This window comes from Psittacula echo, assembly GCF_963264785.1.
Source record: "Psittacula echo genome assembly, chromosome: 3".
NCBI classification, from domain to species: Eukaryota; Metazoa; Chordata; class Aves; order Psittaciformes; family Psittacidae; genus Psittacula; species Psittacula echo.
The window spans coordinates 98,735,852-98,753,976 of NC_137736.1; the positions used below are offsets into that span (position 1 = coordinate 98,735,852).

General features: G+C 41.4%; 1 protein-coding gene across 2 annotated transcripts in view; it reads left to right on the forward strand.

The window, feature by feature from the left end:
- The first annotated feature begins 7,284 nt into the window (after positions 1 to 7,284).
- RB1 (RB transcriptional corepressor 1) overlaps positions 7,285 to 18,125 on the forward strand; it is a 73,269-nt gene continuing 62,428 nt past the window's right edge. For both annotated transcript variants that reach the window (XM_080613269.1, XM_080613270.1), the window contains exons 1-4: positions 7,285 to 7,582; positions 7,840 to 7,957; positions 15,548 to 15,660; positions 17,661 to 17,795. In XM_080613269.1, the coding sequence (XP_080469395.1) occupies positions 7,488 to 7,582; positions 7,840 to 7,957; positions 15,548 to 15,660; positions 17,661 to 17,795 (461 nt within the window). In that variant the 5' untranslated portion in view covers positions 7,285 to 7,487. The remainder of the gene's footprint in view (positions 7,583 to 7,839; positions 7,958 to 15,547; positions 15,661 to 17,660; positions 17,796 to 18,125) is intronic.

Genomic DNA, 18,125 nt, shown 5'->3' on the forward strand with positions numbered 1-18,125 from the left:
GAAAGCCAACTGTATCCTGGGCTGCATCAAAAGGAGCATGACCAGCAGGTCAAAGGAGGTGATCCTGCCCCTCTGCTCTCGTGAGACCTCACTTGGAGTATTGTGTGCAGTTCTGGTGTCCTCAACATAAGAAGGACATGGAAGTGTTGGAACAAGTCCAGAGGAGGTCACAAAGATGCTCAGAGGGCTGGAACATCTCTCCTATGAAAATAGGATGAGAAGAGAGTTGGGCTTGTTCAGCCTGGAAAAGAGAAGGCTACAAGAAGAACTTAGAGCAGCTTCCAGTACCTAAAGGGGACCTACAAAAAATCTGGAGAGGGAAGGGGGAATGGGATAGAGGGTAGATTTAGGCATTAGGAAGAAATACTTTACTATGAGAGTGTGAGGCACTCAACAGGTTGCCCAGAGAAGCTGTGGCTGCCCCATCCCTGGAAGTCTACAAGGCCAAGTTGAATGGGGCTTCAGCAACCTGGTCTAGTGGAAGGTGTCCCTGCCTATGGCAGGGGGTTGGAACTACATGGTCTTTAAGATCCCTTCCAACCCAAACCAAGAGTCTCCATTAGGAACTGTAGTGATAGGACAAGGGGTAATGGGTTTAAACTTAAACAGGGGAAGTTTAGATTGGATATAAGGAAGACTTTCTTTACTGTAAGGGTGGTGAAGCACTGGACTGGTTTGCCCAAGGAAGTTGTGAATGGTCCATCCCTGGTGGTGTTCAAGGCCAGGTTGGACAGAGCCTTGGGTGACATGGTTTAGTGTGAGGTGTCCCTGCCCATCCATGGCAGGGGGGTTGGAACTAGATGATCTTAAGGTCCTTTCCAACCCTAACTATTCTATGATTCTAAGAGATGATTCTATGATTCTTCATTTCCCTTTGTTCAACCTCAAGGCATTCTTGTCAGCCCATGTGCTTGAGCTTTGCCAGTTGATCTGGAGCTACCTCAAATATCGCTGATAGCATTCTGTATTGTGTCCTATGCACTTAAAAGTGCAATTCCTAAAGCAAATTTGATTGTTTTTTATTGATAGATGGGGATCCTTGTAATGGCAACTTCTGTAGAGAGGAGTTCAGGATAAGATGTATCATAGTACCTGCTGTTTTGAAGTTGGTTGCAAGGAAAATATTGGGTGAGAAAAAAAGGGAGTAACATTCAAAACATGTCTGAAAAATCTCCCCCAAAATCTACTTCCAAGCTTCGATGATATGGGAACTGACTTGACTTTCTGCCCAAATTTTGAGCATTGATTCATCAGGAAAGAAGCAATCTTCAATATAATATTTGCATATTTGTTTGCAAAACCCCCACTATTTAAACTGATTTTTAGATAATACTGCCCCATAGGTGTCTTTTGTCTTAGGTTGATTTAGTCAAAAACCTTTGGACTCATCTTACTTTTAATCTCTTATAGGATCTTAATACAGAGGGAGGATGCTTTACTGGGTTTGGAGCCATTATACAGCTGTAAACATGCTGTCATCCTGCTTCCTGCTATTGTGAATGTTTGGATCGAGATTTGTTTTAAAGGAAGTTTCTTAAATACACAATACATTTTTTTTCTTCATCTGCGTTTGGTGTAATTTACAGTTTATTCTTAGTGTAGGTGCATTATATATAAAATGAAAATTATTATTTTCTAAAAGCTGGACTTCTTTAATCCATTCTTGATGGTGCATGGCAGTAACAAACATCAAAGCCTCACATAGATAGAGGTTAGATGCTCATGTATAATTTATATTTACATGGTTATACTTTGGACTAGATGTAAGCAAGCTGGAAAACCTGCTGGGAAAGCCTCAGCAACAGAAGTGCAGGATATTGCAATTGTGTGCTTAAGGTCAAATGTATGTCGACAGGGTTACAGGAGCATTTTCTGGAGCCCTGTGTGACATGAGAGTCCTGCTAAAGTACTTTTAAGCTGTTTCCCACTTTTTCATGAGCTGAAACATGGAACTTGTTAATTTTTAAGTAAGTCTTGCATCATCTTCAGCTTGTTTTCAAACTAAAGCTCAGTGAGAAGCTGTGATCTGTGGTGTGTCCTTTAACAGCGACAACAGCAGATGAGGCTGTCTCTCCGATGGCAGAGGGGGCAGAACTAGGTTTGTTTTCACAGACAGGAGGTTTATATGATCACACTGCACACCTGGGTACCAAATAACTTCTGAGCCTGTTGGATGGATGGTGGAGGGAAATTTATTTCCCTCAGTAGTGCAGAAATAGAGAGAAACTCAGGTACACTGAGGGGAAGCTCCCAGCGCGCACTTACATCTCACCAAATGCCAGGCGGTTTTTATGAGAAGATGAGCTAGAACACCCGGGGTGCAGGAAAGCTTCTGTTGGAACTTGTGTCCTCTTAGACAATGCCAACGAAGTATGGGACACAAATCCATGAACAAAAATAGCTCTGGGAGCTGCTTGGGCTTTTTCCCCTCTTAAAGAGTATAAAAACCAAACCTAGTGGTGCCTTACTGAAGAAAACCACATTTCCAGCCCAGTGAGTTCCAGAAAAGGGTCAGGATAAAAATGACCTCATTGGACAATTATCTGTGTGAATATTTCTGAAGCTCCTTGTAAGAAAGAAAATGAATCCTAATGCTGAGACACACTTTGTCACTGAAGCAGCAAAATAAAAGCAGCGCCACTGTGCTTATTTGGTGTCAGGGGCTGTGTTGCTCCCCTGTGGGCCCCGAGCAGCCTCTCCTGTTTTGGTAGGTCTTTATACGTGTAAGGCTGTTGAGAGCAGCCGATGTGTATGATCTGGACTTAGAAAGCTCGATAAAAGCCTCCAGTCTTCCCTCCTCCTCTTGCTGTCTTGCAGCTTTAGTAAAAAGCCACAGGGCAAGTTTTGGCATGAGGCAGATACTGAAGGCCTGCAAGACACAAAATGGAACAGTTTGGTTACCTGGCACAAGGCCATCCTCTGGAAAGGTGGGTACATGCTTTTGTTCCTACAAGTTGGGTGGGAGGGTGGAAGTCTGACGCGTCTGTGTGAGCAGAATCTTGTGGTTTGGAAATGCAAGCAGAGCTGTACTCACTGACATTGCTTGTTCTAGTTGCAGGAGGGTTATGTTATTGTTATGGAGGAAGCAACATGGAAGAGCCCACAGTACTGGTATCATACCATGATTTTTAGTGGAATGCTAGACAAAAATGTTTTCACCTAGTCAGGATATTTCACTGCCATGGCTTGGTAAAGAGTGCTGCCATCTTAGTCACAGTCTTAGCAGATAGAAAACCCCAAGATCATGGGGTGGTTGAGTTCAGTGCAATGCCTGTGTCTGTGCACTGCAGGCTATGGCTGCTAATTTTCAATTGGTTTTCAGGTTGTTGGTTAAGATTAATTTGATTCGTGAGCACTGCTTCCAGTAGAACATTTTCTGCTTCTTGTGGGCTTGGGAAATCTTGGAAGAGGAGGCATAGGGAGCCCACCAGCAGCAGGACAGGGTGTTCCCCGTGCTGGAGCACACTTCCTCATGTGGTGAGAGGAAGCAGAACCTTGGCCTGAGCACGATAGGAAGGGAGGGATTGCAGCGGGGTCATTAATGTGGCCATGTAATTGCAAGCAACAAGACATTGTGGTTTGTTGACCTTTGTTTCAGCACCAGCTGGCAGTACCAACTGAAACAAACTGCCCTGGAGACGGGGCACAGGGAATGGTTCTTTTTTTCTGCTGTAACTGCACTTGCACTGGGGCTTCATCTGGTCAATTGCACCAGTCAGGGGTTTTATTTTTAATGGCCTGGTCCTCAATGCTAGCACAAATCTAAATTAGACACGACTCCAACAGCCATTTTCACTTACAGAGAACATGCAATGTCTAAGGTCTTTATACAGTTATAAGTAGTTATGATCTTCCTATAGACAGATAAATACTATTATCCGAGTAAAGAGAGAAAAAAAGTGATGCTCAAGTCTAAAAACTTTGATCAATACAAAACCTCTCTAAACTAATCTCAAGGGGAGAGCATCAGAAGTATCCGTGCATTGGCCTGGGTTGAGGTTTTGCATATAGGCATCATATACATACAGATGTTTCTCCATCCAGCAACAAGAGTCACAGTGTTCTTTCAGATCCCAGCAGCAATTTGGTCAGACTCTGCCTTAAACTGACCACCGCGGTACCTGAGACTCCAGAAGTGCACTGCGTAATGCTCTGAGAAGAGAAAGCCACAGATGTGTGTAAATGTGGAGTTAAAATACTCTTTTTATTAATAATGTGTATATATGGAGAGAGGCTTTGGACTGTTAGAGGAGGCAACATCTAACAAATATCTCTCTGTTTAGAGAGAAATGGGTTGAGTTTTGTCATGGTCCCTATGGATTTTACAACACTGTAGAAATATTAACTTTTAGAAATTGTTTTTATCCTTCATATTTTGAACTGAGTCTTCATGTAGGATAATTAGGAATAGGATACTAGGAACCAGGCTCACCAACAAGGGGTACAACAAGATCCAGAAGAACTGGTTTTATCATAACTGTAATTGAAGTGGTAGAGGTCTGTGTTAATGTAGAAATAAGCAGCTAGTCTTGGTAGACCATGAGGTGCACTGCAATCAAGCTTCCTCATCACAAATATTTTAATGAAAACAAAAAAGGAGCATGCTTCTATCATATCTGAGCAGTGAGAGTCAAAATAAAAAGGCTTGGGTTTATTTGCAATGAAAGCATGACTCCCAATTCCTACCGGCAACTGCCATGAAACTATAGCAACAGTTTAAAGTGAAAAAAAATCAAGATAATAAAATTACTTAAGATTGTGTAGCATCTGCAAACAATGAGCCAGGACAGCCTGACTGGGCAATGTTTCACAGACTGCCATCTGTCTATGACCTGCACTTTAAAAGCTGTTGCAGCAAGATGTTTAGAATAAAGATATTGTCAGGTCACATGAGACATTATTATTAATACTCTATTTGACCTTGCAGTGTTTCCTTTGTTTCTTGTAAAAGCTGCTTTTCTTCTTTCCTTTGTCATTTTATTCCAAAAACCCAAAGGCTCCATTTTAAAGAAAATGTTTCAAATAGGATTAAAATGTTCAAATCATCATAGCTAACAAGGGGGGTGGGGAGAGCGCAGTGATTTACATATGGTTTTACACATGCATGTGCCTTTCTGTGGAAGTACATGCATACTCATTAAGTCATCTTATTGCAGTTTAGATGTAGCTACTACATCTGATGCTCTATAATGGAGGATTACAAGTTATTGTGGCTCGATTCATCTGCTGACTCCCTTTTTCTCCCTCCAGTTGTAACTTGAAGCATTCTGAGATTATATTTTGGTTGTTTGGGAGCCCTAAATGCTTTGCTTGATGAAAAAGCACATAAAATTTGATTTGAGAAGGAGCTTGGCACACCAACAATTTTAGAAAATTAGTATTTACACTGAGGCTGGTTGTCAGCTCTTTAAAAGGATATGATGTTCCCTGAGCACTAATGCACAGAGGGTTATGAGAGCAACACAGATTCTTTGCCTATCATTTGGATGATCTAGGGCCTGGCTCCAAAAGCATGTTAAACCAGCTGTGAGGGAAGCGACTCAGGAGGGTGTGTTTCCTTCTTGCTGACAGCTGGGAGGGTCTCCACTGGCTGGGACCAAGTTTTCTGAGGTGTTTTGCTCTCATTTTAAATTCTTCCATGCACATAAAGCCAGTGTGAGGAGAGGACAATGGCCTCATCTGTTGCTACCAAGCTGGTAGATCTGCCTTGCCATTCCACTGCAGACACCACGCAGCCCCAGGCACCAAACCTTCCACAGCATCTGGTATCATCTGACTACAAGAAGTACTTAAATGTGCTTAGAACCACGGCAAAGTTACTGTCACAATTTTACTAAAATCATAAGGAATGTTTAAATCCCACTGTAGTCTGCAACTCAACTACTTAATTTTGAGTTTATGTACTTCAATTTGCCCCAGAAATCCCATTTGTTCTGTATTCACTTTACTGTAATTGGTTTAATTCTAATTATGAACCAGAAAAAGACTGTTCTTCTGTTTGAAAATAAGTTAATGAATATAAAGGAAAAGCATGAACAAATTAATAGTGTGTCCATCTTAAAAATACTTGGGAATTTTTATTGCATACCATAGTTGTACTATTTTTTTTCTAATCCAGAGCTTCGACAGGATCTCACTAAACCGAGTTGATTTATAGATTAATAAATATGTGCATGTAGTAGAGAGTCCTTGCATACAAATATTTTTGCTTTTTCTAAGAAGTTCTCATAACAAAAATCTGAAAGTAAATATTCTAGTTATTTGCAGCAGTGATCTGCCTTCTAAATGTGGATACGTGATTGCAGGCTACAGGGTAGATTGGTTAAGGTCTGTGCATCAGGGCACTGGGGATTTTAATCTTGTTGGCTTAAATCTAAACAATGCCTCAAAGCCTGGAGAAATTCTTATACTAAATTGTAATATTATGTAATTGTAATGCAAAGCAGTTTTTTAGAATCATAGAATAGTTAGGGTTGGAAAGGACCTTAAGATCATCTAGTTCCAACCCCCCTGCCATGGGCAGGGACACCTCACACTAAACCATGCCACCCAAGGCCTCATCCAACCTGGCCCTGAACATTGCCAAGGATGGAGCATTCACAACCTCCCTGGGCAACCCGTTCCAGTGCCTCACCACCCTCACAGTAAAGAATTTCTTCCTTAGATCCAATCTAAACTTCCCGTTTAAGTTTAAACCCATTACCCCTTGTCCTATCACTACAGTCCCTAATGCAGAGTCCCTCCCCAGCATCCTTGTAGGCCCCCTTCAGATACTGGAAGGCTGCTATGAGGTCTCCCCACGCAGCCTTCTTAGTAGGGTTCAGATGAATGTCAGATTGAGATGGTCATAAAGGATTTGTATTTCTGTCCTGCTCTATATCTGTATAGTTATTTACTTTTTGCATACGTCTATGGTTCTTCCCATGTCAAAGAAAAAATGTATCGACTGCCTCCAGCTTGTGAAGTGCCCGAAATACCAGAAATAGCTATGCTATCGTCTCTGGAGCTCCTGAAGGACCCTGAAAAACGTCCGCGCGGACTCCTCACAGCCGCTACTTCAGGGAGCCGAGCTCCACGCCGCCCGTGCCCCGCCTCTCCCCGCCTCTCCCCGCCTCTCCCCGCTAGGGAGCCGCTGCCCGCGAGCCGCGGGGCCCGCCCTCGCTCACGCTACCGGTGCGTAGAAGCTCCGGCTCCCATTGGCTAGCGCGAAGAAAGAAGCTGTTCATTGGCTGAGCGGCTGGCGCGGTTAGCTTCTTCTTCCGGGTTCCGAGGCGCGCCGAGCCGGTCTGTGTGTCGGGGGCGCGGCCGCCGCGCCTCCTCGTCTGCGGGTGCGGTGGGGGAGCGGCAGCCGGGCCGGAAGTGACGGCAGCGCGGCTGGAGGGGACGCAGTTTACCCGCAGTTTGGGCGAGCGGGCGGGAGAGCAGCGGCAGCCCGTCGTTACTGCCGTCTGCGGCCGGCGCTTGTACGGTGGGGCCCAGAGGCCGCCATGCCGCCCAAGCCCCTCCGCAGGGCGGGCTCCGCCGCCGCTAAGAGCCAGCGCGCCAGCCCCGACAGCGGCTCCGCGCCGCTCGCCGCACCTCGGTAAGCGCCGCCCGCGTCTGGGCCGTCCTGCGCGGGCTGGGGGCTGCCGTGGTGGGGCGGGCTGGGGAAGTGTACGACTTGCGCCGCCGCCGGAGGTGGTGCAACGCTCCCGGTGCCCGGCGGGGTGGATTGTGCCTCTGCCCGGCTCCTCTGCTGGATGGGGCCCTGTCACTGGTGCCCTTTGGTAGTTCTCGGCCGGGTACGTAGTCGGTGTGCTGCACGGAGATCCCGCTGGCGATGTCTCTTGCTTTTCCTAGACTCGACATCGGTGAAGCTGACTTCGTTGGGTTCTGTGATGCTCTGAAAGTGTCTGAGGGCGTGAGGGAGAAAGCCTGGAAAACGTACGAGAGTTTATCGGCTGTGAATGGAGCTTTAGTGAGTACCTGCTGCTTGTAGGTTATTCCTCTGGTGTGGTGTCTGTCCTGTGCCCGAGATAAAGTATTAAACTAACTCTTGGGGGGCAGGTGTCTCTCAACCAAGGCTTGTGCAGCATGACTGCTTTTACGAAGTGCCGTTAGACTGAAGTGGGATGTTGTGCGTTCCTGTATAAATCGGTTTCTGTATATCTCCTTTTCTTGTTAAGGTTTTCTAATAAAGGTATGGACTGAAGAGGTTTTTTTAGATTACTAATAAATGAGAATAGAAAACAATGCCATGTGATCAGCTAATTCTTCAAACCGCAAGTTATTTCGAATATGTCTGAGTCAGCGTTGTACTAGTCATCCTGTGTTTCTGTGCATTCCTTCCAGTTGCATCCTTTATGAGGCTGCAGAAGGGGTCTGAAGAAGGTTGTTACAGAGAAAGGGGTGTTTGCATGTTAAACACTATTTTTGGCTGCATGTTAAGCTTTATGTGCTTATCGCTCAGGTATTTCCGTTCAAAGTTAGTCATTGGGCATGTGTAAACAGATTAAAATGTTATGTCCTCTTCTGATTTTTTTGTTCCTTCTTAGTGTATTATTGCTGTCTCAACAAGCTTGCTTGGAGAGCAGCTACAATGCAATTAAATCATGACTGAGGCTTTGTTATACAGACCGAATTAGAATGTAAGATACCTCGGGTATTATGCCTGCTGTGTGGGCTAGCATCCGTGTATTTGTTGCAAATTCTACTTCTGCAACTTGAGCAGACCTGCCACATCTGTACTGTCACTAGTAATATCTTGTTTATGGTTTTCAAACCGCAGCATGGGTATACCTGCTTTTGATGCATCTGAATTTCACATCACAATACAGTTTACAGCGTGGGAGAGAGACTGTGTACAACTTCTTAAGCAACAGATGCAATTTCTGGCCATGGATCCAAGAGAATATCTACTTAAAAGCGTAGTCGAGCTCCTCTCTATGAACTAAACCAGGAGTAGTTGGTTCTATTCAGTGAAAAAAGCAAGGCAGGTTTCAGTATAATTCTGGAAATTTCACTTACAGGTGATATTTTCAGTGTCAGATAAGATGCAGTATGTTTGAAACCTTTCCTTTCAGCATCTGAAAATGACCTCCTTTACCTATTCAGAACAAGGCAGTGACTAGATTTTCGTTATGGTATATAGCTAATGTTTATTGTCTTGCAGTTAAGGCTTATGCTAGGAGTCTTTCATGTACAGGGAAAAAGTCTCCATTATGTTGTGGTTGCATGAGGCTTTAAGCAACCTAGTTAGAAGGTGTCCCTGCCCATGGTGGAGGGGTTGGAGCTTCTATGGTCTTTAATGGATCTTCCAACCCAAACCATTCTACGATGATAAATCCGAAGCCTTTTCCTCGAACTTTCTGATGTATCAGCAAGGTGTTGAAATGAGGAAGATGACAAGCAAGTGTCTCCACAGGAAGCTGGCAGGCACTGGAGTTGCTGCTTCTAGCTGAGACCAGCTCAGGCTTCACTCAGGTTTGAAGTAAATCAAGTTAACAGCCTGGCTAATTGCTGCTTCTCTTTCCGAGTGAAACTGTTATCACAGGGAGCCTGTCTTCTCAGGGTGACTCTGGTTCAGGTTGCAGGCACTCCTGAGGAGGCTTTAAATGCCCATTCCTTTCTCCCCTGTGGTGAAGGTAATATGCTGGAAAGGCTGTCCCAGGGTTTGTCCTGCAAGCGCCAGCTGAGTGTGTTTTAATCAACGTGGTTCAGTGCTAACCTGTTCAGTTCTGAAGTGCAACAGAAGCTGCTTATGTAGCAGTTTTCTGGTCTCTAACAAAAAGGGAAATAGCAGGACACCAGTTGAGACAAAATATCTACCAGAACACTTCTGTTTAACCCTGTCATTGGTTTGAACTTGAGGAAGCTTAAATCATCAGACCACTGATGGAAATAGAGTAGATGGAAATAGCATCTAATGATCCTAAATAGAGGTAGCATCTAATGATCCCACTCTCAAGCCATTTACAGAGCATAAAGACCTGAAACCTTACTTTCCCTGGCCTTGTTCTTTGTGGTTGATCCCAGAACGATGCCTGCCAAGCCTCTGAAGATGCAGAGGGGACTTGCAGCACTAACTAGGAAGTGGTGTGGTCCAGACATTAGGTATTGTAGTAACTGGCAGAGATTCAGGGTGCAGATGTGGGCTTGGGCCTTGTCTGAAAACCTGCTGTAGCCTTGCTCAATGAATATTTAGTGGCTTAAAGTGGAAACATCTATTAGTACTGTCCTTTTTGGCTAACTGAGGGTACATGTAATCAAGTGCAAAGAGACTCTGCAAGCAAGGTATATGCAGCTAAAAAGTATAAAGCAATTATTTTTGACACATGCACAAAAGATTACTAGGATGTAGTGACCTATCAGCCTGAGTGTGCCTGCACCTTCAGTGAGAGACCTAGAGTCTTTGCTGACCAGGTGGGCATCAGTCAGGAAGAGAAAGAATCATAGAATGGTTTGGGTTGGAAGGGACCTTAAGGATCATCTAGTTCCAAGCCTCTGCCAGCCACAGGGATGCCTTCCACTAGACGAGGTTGCTCAAAGCCCTGTCCAACCTGGACTTGAACACTTCCAGAGACGGGGCAACCATAACTTCTTTGGGTGACTTGTTCCAGTTATGTTAATATCCTCTGCTCCCTGGAATGAAACTTCTGTGCCAACACCTTCTGAAGCTACTGGCACCACCAAAACTGGCTGGCTTACTGCTGCTTTCCTTCAGGATGTCACACCTTTCCACGCGGGTATTTTCCTTTTGAATCTTTGTGCTGCTAATGATCCTATTTCTCTTTGAAATTTTACCTTTCTTTTTTTGCGTAGCTCTGCACTGTAGCTTTTCTTACACTGCTCTCAAGTTGTCTGTTTTGGCAGCAGTTTAAGTCAAGGCTGTGCAGCTGGACCTGGAGTTCTTGAAACAGCTGAACTCCTGTGAGAAGTGTGGAGAATGCTATACAGTCTTTATGGAAAATGAGGCTGACTTCTAGTTGGAAAAACTAGACCTGTGTGGAGGTCTAGTTTTTGTTTGTTCAAAGGGCTACAGCTGTCTGTTAAATATGGTGGTGTTTTTCTTCATAGCTGGAGAACATTAAAGCTTTCCTCTGTGACAGCCAGAGTTTAATTACATTCTTGTACAAGGAAAACATAACTCTAAATCTCACAGATAAAACCCCAAACACTGGTTCCAGGAATGTTGGACTGAATCAGCATGTTGTTGGTGTATGGTATGATGGAAGGTATCTGATGCATGACCAGAAAGATGTTTTATTTGTTAAATTCTTTTTATATCCAGTGAACTCCCACACAAGTTTATTGTAAACATGGAAGTGTGTATATAAATAAGAGCTTTTGTATTAGTGTCGCAGAAAGACTTTTGTTCTTTCTGTCATTTCTCTTGTGTACCAAACCAACCTACCCAGGTAAACAAAGTGTTTGTTTAGAGTTGCTGTTTTTACTGATTTAATTTGAATCTCTTACACACTGACAGTTGCTGGCTTAGCAGTTGGCTCTGATGCTTGCTTCTCTCATACTTTTTAATTTTTATAACTGTTCTGAAATCTGTATTATGAATCAATGCCTGTAAACTCTGAATAGGTTTAGTGGAATTACTAATGTGCTTTGGTGAGCAGCATGTGATTGTTGGTGTGAGAAAGACTAGGAGGAGTACAGGAAGCAGTACTAAGACTGCTAGAACAAGTTCAGGGCATTTGTTATGTTCTGCTACTGTTTGTTTTGGTAAGGAACAACAAAATAAGAATCTGAACTATAATATTGGGTGATATAAGCAGGAAAATGAAACTTGAGTGAATTGTTGCTTCGTATGTTTGAAAGAACCAATGTGAGGAACAGATGACATGGTAACTAAATTGGACCCAAACTTCAAAGAAAATTGGAGTGGTTTAGGAAATTGATAGAAATAAGAGTCTGCCAAGGACCTTGAGACATAGGATCTGTTGTGCTTCAGTCTCATCAGTCCAACTTGCTGTAGTATGTGGTGTGTGGGTAGGAGCTTCATTTTTTTGTTTGCTGTTCATAGCACTGTTTAGGAAATGTGGCCCACTGTTCTGCTGCTGCTCAGCTGTTCAGACTCATGAATTCTTGTGTAGTTTTTATCAAGTGCATGTCTAACCTGCAGTTAAAAAAATTCTGATGGCAAAAGATCTGCAGTCTGCATAGTTAGTCCTTTCTAATTTAACTCTTACTGAATTACTACACTAATCTGTTTCTGTGTTGTAATTCAAGCCAGCGGTGATTATTCTGTACCCCATGAATGTGAGAATGCATTATCGCTGCTGTATTATTATTTTTTTCCGCCAGAAAGTCTCTAGCACCTGAAGACGTTTGTCATCTTTCCTTGTTTCTAATTTCTCATCTTGCTTTCTGAAATTCTCTCCAACTGGTCACTTACACTGGCGTGCAGTTGCTGCAGAGCACTTCATTTGCACGAGAGCTGAGCTGTGTTCTTAATGAAGAAAACTTACAAGATGAACTATGTAGCTTAAGTGGAGGAGTGAATGAGTTCTTAAATATAGCAAGGTTGCTCTATATAGACCAAGAAGTTAGTGATGAGCAGGTCGAATATTCCAAATCCATAAAATTTCACATTTAAATTAAGTCCATTTTGGTTGTAGTTTCTCATGAAAAGCAAAACCCTGTAGTTGATAAACCACCTCAACCTCCTGTTAAAAGACATGCAGAGGTTTCTTGCTTTTGGCAAAAGCATGAAACACACATGAGCTAATAAAGTCTTTTCTGTGTAGAGCTTTGTCTCTTATTTATACAACTGCAGCCAGACTGAACTTGAATCCACTGAAGCTTTGGATGGATGAGCTAAATTACAGGTATTTTAGAATCTTCTATTGCTAAACAAAAACAAAGAGCTATTGAAAGTCCCTTAGCAAACATAAATTATCACCATGGCCTCTTGCTGGCAGTAGTATGTATATGCACTTTAAAAGCATAGCTAACTGGCATAGTTTCTTTTTTCACTTGTCTTCTGCCCATCCTGGGGAAAGATCGATGTTGCCCTCAGTCCTGCTTCATGCAAGAAGAGTGTAGTGGGAAGTTGTCACATCAGAAGAACTATTTTCATTGGTTCAATACTTTTCATTGACTTGTATTACTTTTAGCTAGTATTATATTTAATCTGTTCAGAACTAATAGTAATCTTCCATTCCAGACAATGTTCAATAGAAAATTAAAACTTCTTGCTGAAAACTGGAGGATCTAACTGTCTTTATGCAGAACTTCTTATATGTAGACAGTGGGTACAGTATTTGCTTTCAGATTTTTCTTTTCTAGCAATTTTTTCCTATGAATTTTAATTCTGATCAGTTTTCTATTGTGAATGCTTCTTGATTCTTTTCCCCTGCCATGTTACTCCCTTGTAGCCATAAACATATCTGTTAATGTTTCCTGTGCCACGTAGCTTATTCTCTATATTGATTAGGGTGTGGTAGCTGAGTTTCTAGTAAGCCAACAAGTTCCACATAATCTTCTTCAAAACTTAGGGTATTGGTATTTACAGTGTGACATCCTGTATCCCATTTAAATCAAAACCACATCTATACTTGCATATTTGTCATGTACATTTATCTTGACCTTCTTTTACACAACATCATTTGAAGTTTCTATTCCTGGGTCACTTTTGTAGGCTGTCATCAAAACTTCTGTCAGTGTTGGCAGAATAATAAGCATCTCTAACTGCAAACTAGAACTGAGACTTCAAGTGACCATCTCCTCCTGTGACTGGTTTTAGCTCTGGAGAACCTCTTGAGGTAGAGAACAGAAGTTATTTCTGTTAGTGCCTTTAGCATCTTGCAACAACATCTGGAAAGAAGAGAGGCAAAAATCCCATTTCACAGTAGTTCAGTTTGAGCATTATAAGCCTATAACTCCTTCATGTTGTTCTCACTAGATTTAGGCAAACTGATGATCTGCTAAAATGGATACAATAGTAGTAAGTCCAGAATAAGACAAAAATATTTTGAAAGAGTTTTTAAGAGTTTTAGATCTTTTCCTAAAGAAAATTATATTGATTCAACAGAACTGACCTATGTTACCCAAAGTTACAACATTGGTTCTGCAGAATCCTAAATAAAAAAAGAAAGCTATATAGACTATTTAGATGCTAAATAATCTTTGAGTTAGTGATTGGTAGGCTTTGATTCTTGATGAGTTGAAATAAGGTCACTGGAAGTCATCTTACTGAAACTGACCGACAGCCCAGTGTAAATGTTGAGCCCTTTCCTGCCTGTTTTCTGTAGTGGTGGTGTATCAACAAAGATCTTCAGTCAGGCTGTGGTCAAGAAGAAAAACCTCAGAAATGAATTTCTGGCTGTGAATTTGTCTTGTGTCCATTCCCATGCCCTCAGTCCATCTGGGATGAATCTTCTGTCTTTGGCTGTAAACAAACTGTTAATTTCTGTTATAGGGTTGGCTTCCCTGGAGTTATGGCTCTAGCAAAACAGTTGAAGGGAATGATGCTGCTGCATTTTTCGTCTACAGTCAGCTTTAATTCATTTGGGTAGGAAAGAACTTGAAAACCTTTCTTTCACCCCATCCTCTAACAGATGTCAAATTGGACCTAGAGCTGCTGAGAGATGTATTCAGGTGCTGCTCTTTTGCTGAAGCAGCTGTAGGCCTGGTTGTCATTGGGGATGTATTTATGAGGATGCCAAATGTCCAAAGAGTATACTGAACTTGCTGGTTTAGGAGTCTTACAGGGCTGCACCCGCACCTAGTTCTGTCTTCAAAACGGCATTGTTTCTGAAACCTATAGTATATCTGGTTCAGTTGTTTCTCCCATGCTTATACAAAACGTTGCTTTTTAGAGATTTTTACACTGAGATGCTGTTTTGGTGGAATCATAACTGATGCCTGGCTGGCTCCAAGTGACGAGGTTATGAACCTTCAAGACTGAACTCTGGATGGCATATCTGTCATTGTAGGGTGGCTTTTCTTTGGTGAAGGATGGTGAGGTACAGCTTGTACCTTACCTTACTTCTAAGCAGCAGAAGACCTTGATTGTGTATGTATGGTAGGAGAATGCCTGAAGGTGCTTGTTACTGTCCCACTTTACTAAACAAAGAGATGAGTTTGTGGTTTAGCTGTGATAAGTGGTTGGGACTTAGCTGGAGAATAAAGTTCATAAGTAGCTATTGCATGTCCTTGTAATGACTTTCTATTTATTTTTTAGGGGTTTTCTCATGATTCCTTAATCATCAGTGTCTTGCTACAGTTAAATATAGTAACTTATAAAAAAGTAAATCATGGCTTCTGCTTTGCATAAATGTTCTGTGGAACCAAACCTCATATTTTAAAGCTTTGCTGATCTGTATGGGTAAAACTGATCTTGCGTTCTGGGAGTAAGAGTTGGAGTGCTTGGACTTTAATCTGAAATGTAAAACTTGTAATGGTTTGCAGTTACCATTGGTTGCCATAGTCAAATATTTGCTGCAAGATACTTCGTTTTATCATTTCCAGTCCTGTTTGGACTAATTAATGCTTTCCATATATTTCCCACTTTTATTGTATAATAAATATAAAAACTTTTTTCTCTTTCTGAAAGGCTTCTAACAAGAAGAAAAAGGAAACATGGGGAGTCTGTATCTTTATTGTAGCCATTGATCTGGATGAAATAACATTCACTTTCACAGAGCTTCTGAAAAGTATAGGCATGAAGTAAGTGAATTTGTGTGAATTTACTTTCAGCAATTAACTAGTCGATGTTTTAAAGCATTGTGAATCTTTGTGCATAGCAGGCTAGTTGATTTTAAAGTGAAGGTTACTCATGGGAATTCTGAATGTTTTTGTAACTAGGAGGCTTTCCATCACATTTTAGTTGAGGAAGCAATGGTACTTGTTTGATTCAGCTGAGATTGGCTGTGATTGTGTTACACAGCTGATTATTGTTCTTGCTCAACCTGAAGTCCTCATCAATTAAACTTGGTGGAAATTACATATAAAATACTTTCCTTTCTTCCCCTTTGTTGAGATTTTCTGTAAGACATTTTTTCCAACACTAGGTTTAGGCTAAATCAAGAAATGGGGAAAAGAAATATTACTCTTCAAATAGTTTGCCAGCATGTTGCTCTTTTTCAAACATTTTAATGCCAGACTAAATTTTGTACTCTTGTACATGCTTTTTGCTAGGAGATTTTTACTGTTACGTTGTATATTCAGTAAGTTCATAATACAGAAATTAAGATTATAGGACAATACCTGCTTTTTAAGGTAAATTTAGGTGGCAACAACAGTAAGCATACCTTGTGTTAGATTCATCTAAGGACAGAAATTTAGTGCCATCTCCCTAGTAACTGTATTGAAAGCATGTGCAGGAGCAGAGCCTGTCAATTCTCTGGAGCAGGAGGCTAAGGCAGAATGCTGGGTGGGTTGTGGCAGTAGCCCCAGGCTTGGGCCAGAATATCCATTTACTCAAGTCATCTGTTAAGATTAGACTTCTGCATGCCTCTTCTACTTTGCATCATCTCCCAGAGCAGTGGTCAGGTTCTGTATTTCTACTTAATCTTTTCAGTCTTGGCTGACTTGGAACCATGTGGATAAAATGTAATTGCATTTGTGCAGCGACTTTCATCATATTCCACCTGAGTACAGACCAACTTGTGCTGCAAACTGAAAGAGACTTTTTTCCTCAGGGTTTCAAAGCGTAAGCTATTACTCTGCTGGTTTTGAATTTAGCAATACTCAATTTCTTGTTAGCCCTGGAGTTTATATCAGCTATAACGTCAAACTGGCAGAGATTTTTACCAGTCATCTTACTCTCTAGAGCCACACAGATATGTATTTGAAAGCTTTTTCATTCCACAGTAAAAGAAATCTTAGATGGACTTCTGACTGGGTTTATATTCTGTTTTTTAATCTGACAAAGGTAAAAAAAATCTGAATACTGTATTCTGATAAAGGATCAAAATATATTTTATATAGTTGAAATAGTTGAGTGTATTTGATAGCTTCTTCATTAATTTTTAGCAATCTGCTCATTTTGGTTATGAATATTACAAGATTATGTTTTCTTGATGGCCATAATATTACATGAATGAGTAGGGAAAACTTTGATCTCTGGTAGAATAGTATTTAGAAAATGTGGGGATGTCATTGCCCCCAGTACCTGTTGCAAGACTTGAAATTCCATATAATTCAATGCAGTCATCTCAGTTTTCATTCCGGGTGTCTGTTCAGCATGGATGGAGCCAAGGTTCATGTTGTTAGAGTAAGACATTTCTGAAGTAGAACTTTTAGGTAGAACAGAAGGGTGGAAATGTCTGTGTTAGATATTTGTGCTTTTACTGGTAGAGCAAGGAAGAAAGTTGTGTCTAGTTAGCAAATTCTGACTTCCAGAGATAATACCTGTGCTAGCCAAGAAAACTTTCTTTCTGTATTAGTCCATATTTCAAGATGCCTCTGCTACCTATTTGAACAGTATTCCTGCATCTGGAAGATGTCAAGGTTGGGCTCGAAGTAGATAAATAGTGTTTCCCTAGGCAGGGTTCTCAGTCACTGCTAGTTGTAGTAAGAATATGCTGCAGTTTAGTGAAGTAAAACAATGGATTTTGGTGAAGTAGGTGTTTTGGGTGGTTTTTTTTTTTTTTTTTTTTGTAAGAGTTACTTCAGACCACTCATTCTCAGAGTTACGATAATCTGTCATATTTTTCCTTTTTCAGTGTATGCACATTTTTCCAGTTTCTGAAAGAGGTGGATGTTAACATGGATACTGTAAGCACTAAAGTTGATAGCACTGTATCAAGGCTGAAAAAGAAGTATGATGTATTACTTGCACTATACCACAAGTTTGAAAGGTAATATGTGTGTTTTATTTTGAAATTATGAATTCTTTATGGCTATCAACATTTAACATTTTAAAGTTAAAGTAATGTAAGTACATTTAAGTACTTATATTTTTCAAACTGTATACTAGAAGAGACCTTTTAAACTCTATGCACTAATATTTACAGAACAGTGAAGTGGAACTGTTTACATGCATTGAATAAACACATCTTACATTTTACTATTACAATGCGTTGTTAAACAATCCTCCTGTTGCAGTGCAAACAATAGTAAGAGTAGCATGACATTAAGCTTTCTCCAGATACAAAGAGGATTGTTACACTATCTAATATTTCTTCTAT